Raw genomic sequence first — 13,032 nt, 5'->3', positions numbered from 1 at the left:
CTTTGATAAATAGATCATGCAACGTTATGAATCTATTTGGCATGCAGATATCACAGGTAGTTTTTTGTCATACATTTATACAAGACCAGGTACATATATACAGCTAAGTCCATGTTGCTGCGTATTTCACACTGGGCCTGGATATTTGACCATATCATTTGACATAAACTGGGAATTGGGTTTAGTAACTGGAGCTGTTGCTTCTCAATTTGAGCGTACTGCATCTCAGTTTGGGTATGTATTCTAGATGGAAAGGCTAATGGTCTGCCCTCTTGGAGTATAATTGCGCCAAGACCAAATTTTGAAAGATCACAGGAAAGAGTGTCTGGTTTGTTCACATCATAATTTCTTAATGTAGGTGGGGTGTCAGTTTTATGCTTAAGATCTTCAAATGCTTTCTGGTGCTGTTCTAACCATGACCATGCAACATTTTTGCAAGTCAGCTCTCTTAAAGGTTCTGTCAACTCTCTGAAGTCTGGTATAAACTTGCCTAAATAGTTGACCATGCCAAGAAAATGCTGTAGAGCTTGAATATTGTCTGGTGCTGACACCTCAAGAATAGCTGCTTGCTTGGTTGGGTCTGATCTCAAGACAGTACTGGGAAGTAAATGACCTACATATGTAACTTCTGGTAGTCTGAATTTGCACTTCAGAGGATTGAGTTTCAAGTTCACTTCACATGCTCTGTCTAGAACTCTCTTTAGGTTTCTGTCATACTCTGCTTCACCATTGCCTCCAACCAATAAATCATCTACTATTATGGCACAAGGATGACCCGAAGAAATTTGCTCCATTGCATGCTGGAAGACTTTACATGCAGAATTTATTAGAAATGGCATCCATAGGAATCTGTATCTGCCAAACGGGGTACCAAAAGTGATTAGTAATGAGGATTTGTGATCAAGCATCACTTGCCAAAATGAACTTTTTGCATCCAAGACAGAAAAAGCAGTGGCATTCGGTATTAGGGCTGTGACCTCTTTGACTGTACGCATTGGATGATATGGTCTCTTCAATGCCTTGTTCAAATCTCTTAGGTAAATATATATTCTGATTTCATCTGAGCCTTTCTTGTGAGCTGCTACCATAGATGACACCCATTCAGTTGGTTCTTTAACTGGACAAATTACACCTTGTTGTACCATTTTATCCAGCTGAGCCTTAACTTTGTCCTGCATAGCTATTGGAACTCTTCTTGCTGGTCTGACCACTAGGTCTAACTTCATGGAATACACAACTGGACGTTTACCCAACTTGTCATTGAAAACATCTGCATACTTTGAGAAAATGGCTTCAGAAAAATTGGAACTAGGATATGCACTTATGTGATGAACTTCTTTGGTAAAAGAAAACAGATTCATTCTCAGACTATTTTTGAGACCCAATAAAAACTGTACTGGTCTTTGGACTACATAGAATAACAAGTTGTAACAGTTATTGGCGAAATAACATGAAAGCATCACCAACCCTTCGATTTGAATTACTTCACCTCCATAAGCAACAGGTTTTGCAGTACTGGTCACATTGAGTTGCTCATTAGTTCTCACTTTAGCAAACGGGTCTGCTGATATAACATTGCCTTTTGAACCAGTGTCTACTTTAAGGTCTGTAGATTCGCCAGTTATCTGGACTGTACAAAACACTTCACTCTTTGCCAGTAAATTCACTGCATCAACTCTCACACCAATTACTGATACACCATCCACATAGAAAGTAGGGTTGCAGCTCTCTATATGAGCAACTTGCTTTTTTGTGTGACCCTGCTTTACAACTGTGTGAGGTTTACTTGATTTGCAAAACTTTTGAAAATGGTTCCATTTTTTACATTTGGGACATTGCTGACCAAATGCTAAGCATTTCTCTCTTTTAGACTCATGATTTACACCACATTTGCGACAGTTAAGAATAAAGCTGGACTTGGGTTTTGCTGATTCATGCTTCTACTGCACCGAGCATGCTCCTTTAACTGAACTAATCTTAGAACTTGCTGGAAAGCTACATGGTTTCCTTGGTGAGCCAGCAGGGGCTGTGGCTGCCATGTGCTTAGGCCTTCTTCTGTTTGCCATGTGTTGCATGCTATCTACATTTGCTGTGGAGCCTGTTGAAACCATGCTCTTGTCACTTGGGCTTTTCTGTAACTTCATGGATTTGATAAATCTCAATGGGTTTACTCATTATTTAATCACTGTCATGATGCAAAATCTTTCTCACAACAGCACTATTAATACCAGACACAAGCCTGTCCTTTATTAACTCATCTTTTATGTCACCAAACCGACACATTTTGGCTTTGTTTCTCAGGTCAGTTATATAAACCGAAAAAGTTTCCCCTGGTTTCTGATCTCTCATGTAAAACAAATGCCTCTCTAATGTGATATTTGTTTTGGAGGTTACACATTTCTCTGAACTTGCTCTTCAAACACTTGGGGTCTTCCTTTGATTCATCCTGTACAATATGAGGATTTTCACCTTCTCCTTCATACACTGCTGGTGTATACACAAATGAACACTCTCTTTCTTTGACCTCTGACCCAGCTAAGTTTAGCAAATTGAATGTCCTGGTGTTTGCATCTTTATCTGAATAAGCTGCGTGTATAAAAATATCACACTCCTGCTTAAATATTCTCAAATTCTCTGCAATATTCTAATCAAATACAAATGGTAAGGGCTTTCAAAATCCATCTGCCATATTAACACATACCACTGAAGGGTTGTGCAAATAAGCATGAACACAGACACATACACATATGCCAGAAATTTATGCCAGTATTTGTAACTTTGCCCAGTAGCACAACAAGTCTCTTTGTAACTGAACTTTGCGAATAAGTCTCTCGGGCATTGTAATACTCTTGAAATTACTGTATTGCAAAAGTAATTTATCAACATTTTAAAAAAACATTCCAAATGACTGCATGATGTGAATGAACTGGGCAAGAGAAGCTCAGAGCCAATAACATTTTGAAGTAATTGCACTTTGCAAATAAACTGTACACAGCACACTGATATTTCTCCAAAATGGTGGTACCTTGCTAGGCAATTCTTTACAGTGTAAGAAACACTCTGTAATGGTGGCACTTTGTGAATAGACACAGCCAGCACTAGAAACTTTTTGAAATGGCTATACTTTGACTGTACTTCATGAAATAGTTGCACTTTGCACTCTTTGGAATACATGCACAGTAATAAGCACACACTGTAAGCACTTTTACAAACTTTGAGACACTCTGAATAACTCTAGTTATAACCTTGATACAATACAAAGCCATAGTTATGCAAAATACAGCATTTTGCCAAAAAACATGTGGTTGCCTTGCTTTATTTACACTTAATGTGCCTGTTTCTGCCATTATTATATTTGTTTTGCTCGTTTAATCACTTTTCATGCTCATTGTAATTTTCTTGTGCTCGTTTTACTCTAAACATGCCCATTTTGCCTTAAACATGCTTGTTTTGCTTTAAACAGACTCATTTTACTTTTCTGATAATCGTTTTGTCAAATATCTTAATTTTAAACATTTCCCTCAGTTAATAAACCTTTTGTGCCTCCTGTGTGTTTAATAAGTGGTTTGTGCCCTTGTAATGCACCGTTTTATCTTTTTTATAAAATAAGCAATCCGTGCAAATTCTCATTAACTTTGATTCTTTTCTGGCTCTTTTTCATGCTCGTTTCTCTTAGTTTACCTTCTCTGTTATCTCTGCACCTCATGCCTCCAAATATGATTCTCTGCGATCTCAGTTCTGACACCATGTCGCTCTCCTACTTTGGACACAATAGAAGAGTAGTCTTTGTGGGGTCTGTTCAAGCAGCTTTATTATATACAAACACATCACGATAGAAGTTTACAGACTTTAACTTAGGTAACTTATATACAAACTAACTATTGCAATCATACATGCTCACTCTCTGGCTGCACTCTCAAAATGGCACTGGGAATAGCACATGCCTGGTATTTATATGTGCATGCTCAATCCTTGATATGCTTCTTAAAGATACAGCACATACACTCTGATCTACACTGTACCTACCAGAAGTAAGTCCAAAACAAACTAGAAGCAAATCACCCTGGCAGAAACCTAATCTTAATAGGATATATAACAAAAAGAAAAAAGGAACTAAAATCAGGAAGTACAACTCCCAAAATGAAAAGTGATCTCTAATTAAACTAAATAGGCAACTAAGACTATTAAGTAAAACAAGGCCAGTTACAAGGTCAAGATAGTCTCACATGCTAAGGACAACCACAAAGACTTCTACAGCTATGTCCAAAACTTCAAAGGTAGCACACCTCAGTGTGCTGAACTGGTGGTTAGTGGTGACACCATCACTGAGGAGTGTAACATAACGAATTTCTGGCTGACAAATTCGGCACAAACTTTACTCCCACTCCCTCCTTACCTCCCCCTGTGAAATACCTACTTGCCTAACCTCCCAATTATTAACAGGAAGCAGGTTCTGGTGGCACTTTCTAAGGCCAAAAACAGGGCCTCAGTGAATCCTGACAATATCCCAGGATGTCGCCTAAACAGTAAATAGTTTGAAACATGGCCTATCAAGACCACTTGAGTCACTTTTTGACTGTAGCCTCAAAACAGGCTTTGTACCACAAAAATGGAAGACTGCAGTGGTTATCCCACTTCCCAGAAACTAAAGACCTACTAGTCTTACTAGAGTAGTAGGGTCTATATTAGATTACCGAATGCTTAAAAAAGCGAACGGTGATTAATCGACACTATGTAAGCGAAAGCTTACAATTTTGAACTGTCAGAACAGCAATTTTTTTCCTAGTGAAAAAAAATCACTGTTCCAACAACAACAAAAAAAAAACACTTTAAACATTACATTAAGTGGGGGGCTTTGCCCCCCCCAAACCCCCCCCCCCCCACTTAAATATACCAACTCAGAGACCACACTACAGTGCCAAAAATGGCACAGTAATGAAGCGGCCAAGCAAATTCTTTCCCAGGGAAAGAATTTGCTTAAAAAATGCTTCAATATTTTGCCGTTTCAGGCTTTTGAGTTCGACCAAGATGCATTCGAAAGAATGCGTCTTCGGTTTTCTAATAGGGAACCAAGTAATATGCAAAGGCATGGAACAAATTATCATGGAAATGATCAACAAAGACATAGACAACATTCAGACACTGGACCCAACTGAGTTTTGCTTTGTCAAAGGAAGGTCATGCCTGCTAAACCTGGTGGATATCTTTGATAGGATCAGTAAGGCATTGGATGAGGGGAAAACAGTGCATAATACCTACCTGGACCTCTTTAAGATGTTCCATACAATACCCCACTCGTGTAGTTGATAAACTCACCAAATTGGGCATAAACCTGTACATATCACTCTATTGTCAGCTATCTCACAGCCAGAAGCCAGAAAGTCACGATTGGTGATACTACCTCCACTAATAGACTGGGTACTAGCGGGGTACCTCAGAGCGCCATGCTGGAATTGCTCCTATTTAGCATCTAATTCTCAGAGGAAAGGTAATGTCAAGGGCCTTTGGCTGTCCAAGTTTGTAGATAACTTGAAATTGGGAGCTATCCTAGATTACCCCATGACATAAACATCTTAGAAGAGGGTCTAACACAGACCAATGACTTGTGCCAGAGTAACTGACTAAAACTCATTGCCAAGAAGTACATTATAGTGCCTTTGGGAAAAATGCCACCCTGGCTAATTACTCCATCAATAAGACACCCCTAAGAGTTGACCCAGTAGTCAGGGATCTGGGAACATATGTACACAGCAATCTGGCCTGTAACCAACATATGGCCACTGTAGTAAGAAAATCATTCTATCTTACCCAAATTATAAGTAAGAGCATGACTTCCAGGTCCAAGGAAGTCAAGGCATCACTTTATTTAACCCTTATCAGACCCATCATTGAGTACAATGCCCCCTTCAGAATGTGCCTGACCAAACATATGCAACGGCTGGAATGCCCACAAAGTTTTCTTACCAGGAGAATCCAGGGTATAAGCACATTGTCTTATGCAGATCACCTTAAAGCCCTATATCTATACTCTGTCTCCTACAGGTTACCAAGAGGTGATCTATTTCTGGCATACAAGCCATCTTCAAATCTGATGGACCTTTGCAAATTTGCAAAACTAACAGCATCAGAACCACTAGATCCAAGGATTTAAATTTTGCTTGTGACATAAATAAGACATGTTGGTGAGACAGATGTGTGTCACAAAGGATCCCCATACTTAGGAACAGGCTCCACATCCAAGTGAAGTAGAACCACCCCTAACCTTACTGAAGTGTAACCTTAAGACGCCTTCCTTCACATGGAATAATAATGTTATATAGGACAATTAAGTTAAGAATTTTGGAACACTTGGGGGATATTAGGAACAGTAGACTTGATAGTCCAGTTGCAAGCCACTTTCATCAATTTCACAACGGAGAACAAACTGGTTTTAAATTCAGTATTTTGGCAAGACCTTGGGGAATGGGAGAAAGTAATATAAATTTTCAAACTAAATTATTGAATATGGAATCTAAATTTATTGTAAATTATGGAACTTTATTTCCCAATGGTATGAATTTAGATGCATGATATAAAATATCATCTATTTTTTGTATTCTGTGTATATTTATAGATGTATATTTCTTTAAGAAATGATATATTTATATATGATTGATTAATTGTTTAATTGACATGATTGATTATGTGAGGTGTGTATTTATACTGGTTTGTGCTTTACATTATTATTCCATGTGATACCAGAATCCAGTAAAGAAAAAAGTTTTTCTATCTTGTTGTGCTGCTTCATTTGTTCTTGTTTTTTGTGGAGACTTCGATTTGGATACTTGTGATCCAGAAGTGTGTTTTTTCTTGAAGCGTAACCTTAACCAGTGGATGGGAAATTGGAAATTCACCCCTTGTCTGGCCCCCTTGTCTGTTACGGACAGAGGCAGACAGTAACATACCCTCCCCACTAATATAACCTCTAGAAACTTCCTAACTAATATACCGTCTACTAATAAATTCTCATGATACACATGGACACAGTTGAGTTGGATTGCACAGCTAGGCTTCTAAAGGCCCTGCTGATTATTAACCTAGTATATACTTATGAACCTATAAAAAATCTTGAATGGCCTCTACGTCTTTATTCCTGTTACCTCACCTTTGGCAAACCTCATATCCTGTTCTGTCTTTCTCAATATGTGCATTCAAGTCACTCATTATCTACACCAATTCATATTACCCTGCTTGATCTAGAAGGTCCTGCTGTCTGAATGGACTCTTTTCCTGACTAACACAACCCTGTTGTAGGGCATAGGCTGAGATTATAAACAGTGCCATATCCTTAAACTGGAGTCTAATTGCCATGGGTCTGTCACTAATTCTGATGACATCCCTCACTGTCTTCTGAAGCCTTTCCCTCACCATTGTTCCCACACCCTACTGAGTAGTAAACTCTGGATTCCAAGTCAAGTGGCTTTGCTGCACTGACCTTCCATCTTGGATCATGTATACATAGAATACATAGCTTGTCCAACATTTTCCTTATCACCATCACTTCCAAGCTCTGTCCTTTCAGTGAATCTACACTGAGTGTTGCAATTCTTAGTTCATGTTTGGTAGGCTGATTGATTTTACATCCACATTTTGCTGAACAGATGTATCCTTGGTAACCCAACCTGGGCAACTGGAAAATGGCTGGCCAGCAGCTTATTGAATGAGGGCTGCTGGGCTTTATGGCAGGCACATATTGGCCAGTAGGGGCTGAGTCCTCAGACCACTTTTCACAAGCAAATACCCATGCCCATTTGGTGACATAAGTCAACATGACTGAATCAGCTAGAGCTAATTTTTTTACCCCATCAATTGTCTAAGTCTGTGCTGCTGCCCACAGTTCAATTCTTGGGTGAGTCTAAGGTGGAAACATTCAGCATGTTTTAGGAGGTAGGAGAAACCCACCAGAGACACAGGGAGAACATGCAAACTTAATACAAGCATTGGCCAGAGGTCCTGGTCAAACCTTAAGTCTTGCACATGGGAGGCAGAGACATTAACCATTATGGCAAATATAAAATGAACATATGTATTCAGTAAAAAATAGATAGTGGCACACAAATAGACCAGTAAAAATGCTTTGTAATGCTTACACACAGCCTGCACAGGGCACTGTCTGATGCAGTATTTGCCTTTTTAGGTTCATAGGTTCATAGGTAGGTACTAGGCTATCTGCCCTAGGGCATTTATAATCCTAGCCAGAATGTGTTGGCTTTTGCCTCCCTTTTAGATTAGATTCCTGAGCCTCTGTCCAGCAGGGCCATAGAATTGATCCCAGGGGTAAATTTACGATTTCCCATCCACTCATCAAGATTTCTTTTGAAGAGGGTCAGTGAGGGGCTTTGCCTATCATGGACTGGGATTCTATTCCAGAGTGAGGGAAGCCTCTGGGATATGAATCTATCCCTCCAGCATGTTCTATTTATTGTTGTGCTGAGGTTTAAATCCCTGGAGCGTGCGGCTCTAATGGATTTGGTTTTCTTGAGGTGAAGCATGTCCATTAATTCTGGGTTAGACATGGCCTTGTACATTAGGCAGAGATCACCTCTGAGTAGGCGGTAAGCAACTGAGAATTCTGTTTTCTGTTAGTAATCACTTCATGTTGCACAATATCTACTCTGTTTACATTCTGGCAAGCTGGTATGAGTCACTTCTTATCACCTAATTCAGACCTGGTGAGATTTGATAGCCTTCACAAGGGAAGGGAATCAGTTGCTTACAATCCTTTAATACAGACAATGAGGGTGATTCATTTCAGCTTAGAAACAGAGGAATGAAAGACTGGGATACAAAACCATAGCACATTTTCAGGTACCCATCCTAACTCTACTGTTAACATCACAAAACACCCCCATCACATTTCCTTTATCTGAAAATTTGAATCTTTCCTTTTTCCCACAAACAATAACAAAATACAGATGCATGCCACCATGACAAAATACTTTTCATCTTGTTAGGCTGTTTAACACTGCTTGAGGTAGATAGTGCTTTCATTTTAGTTTTTTTTTTTGCCAGATGTTTGTGCCCCATTCAATATTCCAGTCCTCAGACTTCAGGCCCCAATGTTTCCTTTGTTCTTAGTATCTTTCCACTACCACTTAAACAGTAGATATTTCTAAGGTTTGTAGTAGACCAGAGAAGTGGAGTGAGTACTAATGCATTCATCCACAAGCAGGAAGCTATAGAAATTACTTTTAGTGCTGTCTCCATGCATTGGGAATATTGTATTGCATTGTGTGATGATACTGAGTTGCCTGGCACACACACTGCTGCAAGTGCTTGCTGAAAAAATGTGTGTGCTGGGTATGTGTGTGAATCATGCTTACTCGAGGTTAGCGAAATTCCTGTCCCCATCATCTCTTACTAGGGTACTCATAATTATTTTGCTGTAGGTACTTACCCCACTTCCTCAAGAGTGGGAGGAGAGGCACCAGTCATTCATCTTACTTTCCCTGCAGTCTTCTCCTGTCATTGGGTCACTGGGACTGGTTTTCAAACCTGGACTTCTAGACCACTGTCCAAGGTCTCTCCATCCACATTATGTAGCTGGCATTACAAAATATTCCATAATTAAACTGGTATTTTACTGTGTCTGATTGTCTGAATCATACTTCATCCACTATGATGTATGGGAAACATTTTGACTTTGCTTAAGGCTTAGTGTTGTGAGGGTAGGTAGTGAGCAAAAAAAAAAAAATAGGAATGTACTAAATTGTAGCTTCTCTTTATTTTAAATGTAGTAAAATACTATACCTTGATACATTAAGACAATGTTTACAAGCACTTTAATACTGTACATAGGTTCATAGGTTCATAGATTAGTACTAGGCTAACTGCCCTTGCGAGCCATTTTAAGCCTAGCCAGTTATCCCCTGTGAGATTCAAACCCTGTACCTTGTGTTAGGCCATCCTCCCAACCCCAACATTGCAAAAAACATCAAATTCTATGTTACGTAGGAGGTAATATATAGCATTACAGTGCAGTAATACATAGGTTGAGTTTAATAACCAACTGAATGTTTGGTATTTACAGTCTCAGCTGTCTGAATGATTACCGTTACTTACGATGTGCCTATGAAATCTGGAAGAACTTTATAGGACTTGGAATTGTAATGTACTTGTTTATCTTTGCTACTACTACATTCTTGGCACTATCTTTGTTTTCTCTCTCTCTTCACAGCTACATCCCAGCAGTTGTCGACCACAGAAGTGGCATGCCTTGCCATGGAATCTTCCTCCTACATCAGGTACAGCACAGCATGAGCCTACAATAAATATAGGATGCATTATAAATTGCATAGTTTTTTATATTCTGAAGCTTCCTTTAGCCATTTTAGGATCACTTAAATCATGTTATATACAGACTGAAAGGGTTCAACCCAAAGCTGGCAGCAAGAATCCAGTGTGGTCTTATGAACAGCAGTTATGAGGTTTCTTATATGCTCTCTTACCCAGCAGTGGATGTACTCCAAAGCAGTCAGTTTCCAAATATGTTTTATTTGAGAAAAAGACACAATGAGGTGTGACTTTCATACTGGATGCATCCCCCTACAGGTAATATTACACAAGATATTTGTTCAGCAGAGCCCTTAAGCACATATCAAATGCTGTTGTCTGTCTGTATACCACATATTGGGCTGTCTTATTTAACTTATAGAATAGATATAGTCTCAATTATTATTCTGTAAGTAGTTATCGTTGTGTCTTTATGCATCTGTAATAGTAGCAAAACTGAATCTTAGGCAAATTATTTAGAATTTTTTTAAACTTATGTCATTGTCTACATCTTGTGGTACCTAAAGCTTATCAAAATTGTTTTATTTCATTTTAGGCAAATAGTAAAGTCTAAATAATTAAAAAATGTTTTAACCTGTAACTGAAGCAAATATTTGTATGTCTGCTTTAAGTAATAAAAGTAGGCCTAAGGATGTCATTTTGTGTTAAAAATGCAGGGAGAGCTTCTGAATAAGCTTTGGCAAAAGCTATGGGTTGGTGTTTTACATCCTTTATTATTTGCATCAAATGCAGCTTTGTATTTAATCAGGGGCTTCATTAGGCCAATAAGGGGTCCTGTTAGAAGACTGATGTCCCTGATTAATAAAATTTAAAATACTGCGGATATAAGGGATGAAAAGTACCAACCCTCAGACCTTAGAACACATTCGCTGAAGGGGCGTGGCTAAGATGTAGACTGGTTAGCAGCATCTTTTCTCAGCTCTGCAGTCAAAAGATATTTCTGACAGGAAATTTTAAAAACTAGATATTGTAAACAAACCTATTTTGCTGAATTACTTCTGATATCACTAGAAGTCTACATTGCAAAAATGTTGGCTTTAATCATTATTTTTCCTGTCAAAAAATAAGAAGGACGGTATCTGAATCTACTGGAAATGAGTTTTTCTAAGAATACCACACAGGACCAGATGATGAGAAAGGAGATACAGTCTTTATTAAATGCTATACAAGACGTATCAGTGAAATTTGACAAAATTAATACCAAACTGGACACTTTTGAAGAGAGATCTACAAAACAAATACAGCAACTACAAGAAATAATGACGCAACAGAAGTCTCAAGTAGCTGACATAGAGAGATCCCTAAATGATACTGAGGGCAAACTCTCTGAACAAGATCTTCAGCTACATTTTTTATCAAAACAAAATGCTTCATTACAAAATAAATAGAGGATCTAGAGAACAGGTCCAGACAAAATAACCTTCATATCTATGGGCTGCCAGAGAAAACAGAGGGAGATAACATGGTGACTTTCCTTACTACCTGGTTAGCAGAAGTTATAAAATTGCCTGAAGCTCTTTCCTATGGAATTGAAAGAGCCCATAGATCCTTAAGAGCTCCTTCATCAACCATCAAATCAAAAAATCACCCAAGATCAATAATAGTAAAGTTTTTTTCATCACAGGATAAGGGATTTATTTTAAAGACAGCATGGTCAACTTCTCCAGTTAAATACAAAGACAACATAATCAGATTTGATAATGATTATTCTGCTGTAGTTATAACTACAAGAAAGTAATGTCTCCCTCTGATAAAGGAATTGAAAAAAAAGGCAACTTAAAGTGCACCTGCTGTTCCCTGCAAGAATAAAAATCTTTTTTTTTACTGAAGGTCCTAAAACTTTTGACACTCTACAAGCAGCATTCTCTTATCTTTCAGCTAATAAAACCTTGGATAAAGTGGAAGAAATGGACTGGAGCTCCTTTGAGGTAAAGAGACATGCAGAAAAGAATGAATAGAGCACTGCTGACAAGAAAAAGAAGAAACGCAGAGACACATGAAAAGGGCAAACATTGTTTTCTATTTGCTCTGTAAGGTAAAAAAGTTCTTTAAAAGCATTCATGCTTTACATATGTGTCAGTCTTTGAAGCAATATAAATACAGGATAAACAGGACATTTTACAACTAAAGGAAACAAGCCTAAAGAAAGCAAGGTAACATATCTTTCTTTATTACAGTGTAATTACTTACAGTCATGATTTCTCTAGCTCTAAACGATATTTAAATAATTAATTTATAAATTACCTGCCTTTTACTGCTAGTATAGAATATGATGCATTTACACTGACATATTAATATAGTGTGCTTAAATGAACATGATTCTTTTTATTTTATTTACACTGAGCTGCATGAAATATCTAAACTGTTGCATTTAATTCACATAATAATATATAAAAGCTGATAGTAATAACTGCCCAAAAAGTGCCTTGAAAAGTAGTTATCTATTCTATGATGCTAAGAGTGCCTTTTTGACTAACAACTGTTTGGCTTTTATAAGTACCATTGAAGTTTTCTCATATGCAGTCTTGCATATGGAATTAGCAGTATACACGAGGCCATGAACCCTAGGGCCTGCAATATTTTTCTTGTGGATAGCTGGGTTCTGGTGGCCATTTGTTTGAAACCTAATAGCAGTTTAATGAGCTTGTGATCAGTTTAAAAAGCTCTAAAAGCTTCACTTACTTTGTTTTTGGCTTCCCG

At 38.1% G+C, this 13,032-nt stretch overlaps 1 protein-coding gene across 18 annotated transcripts in view; it reads left to right on the top strand.

Moving 5' to 3' along the window:
* KIF1A (kinesin family member 1A) overlaps positions 1 to 13,032 on the top strand; it is a 2,189,582-nt gene that overhangs the window by 1,799,207 nt on the left and 377,343 nt on the right. For all 18 annotated transcript variants that reach the window (XM_044071047.1, XM_044071036.1, XM_044071035.1 and 15 more), the window contains one exon: positions 10,217 to 10,283. In XM_044071047.1, coding sequence (XP_043926982.1) covers positions 10,217 to 10,283 — 67 coding nt within the window. The remainder of the gene's footprint in view (positions 1 to 10,216; positions 10,284 to 13,032) is intronic.

The sequence above is a fragment of the Protopterus annectens genome, chromosome 5.part0 (assembly GCF_019279795.1).
Source record: "Protopterus annectens isolate FY-2018-M chromosome 5.part0, PAN1.0, whole genome shotgun sequence".
NCBI lineage: Eukaryota > Metazoa > Chordata > Ceratodontiformes > Protopteridae > Protopterus > Protopterus annectens.
This window is presented reverse-complemented; position numbering and strand designations above follow the sequence as displayed.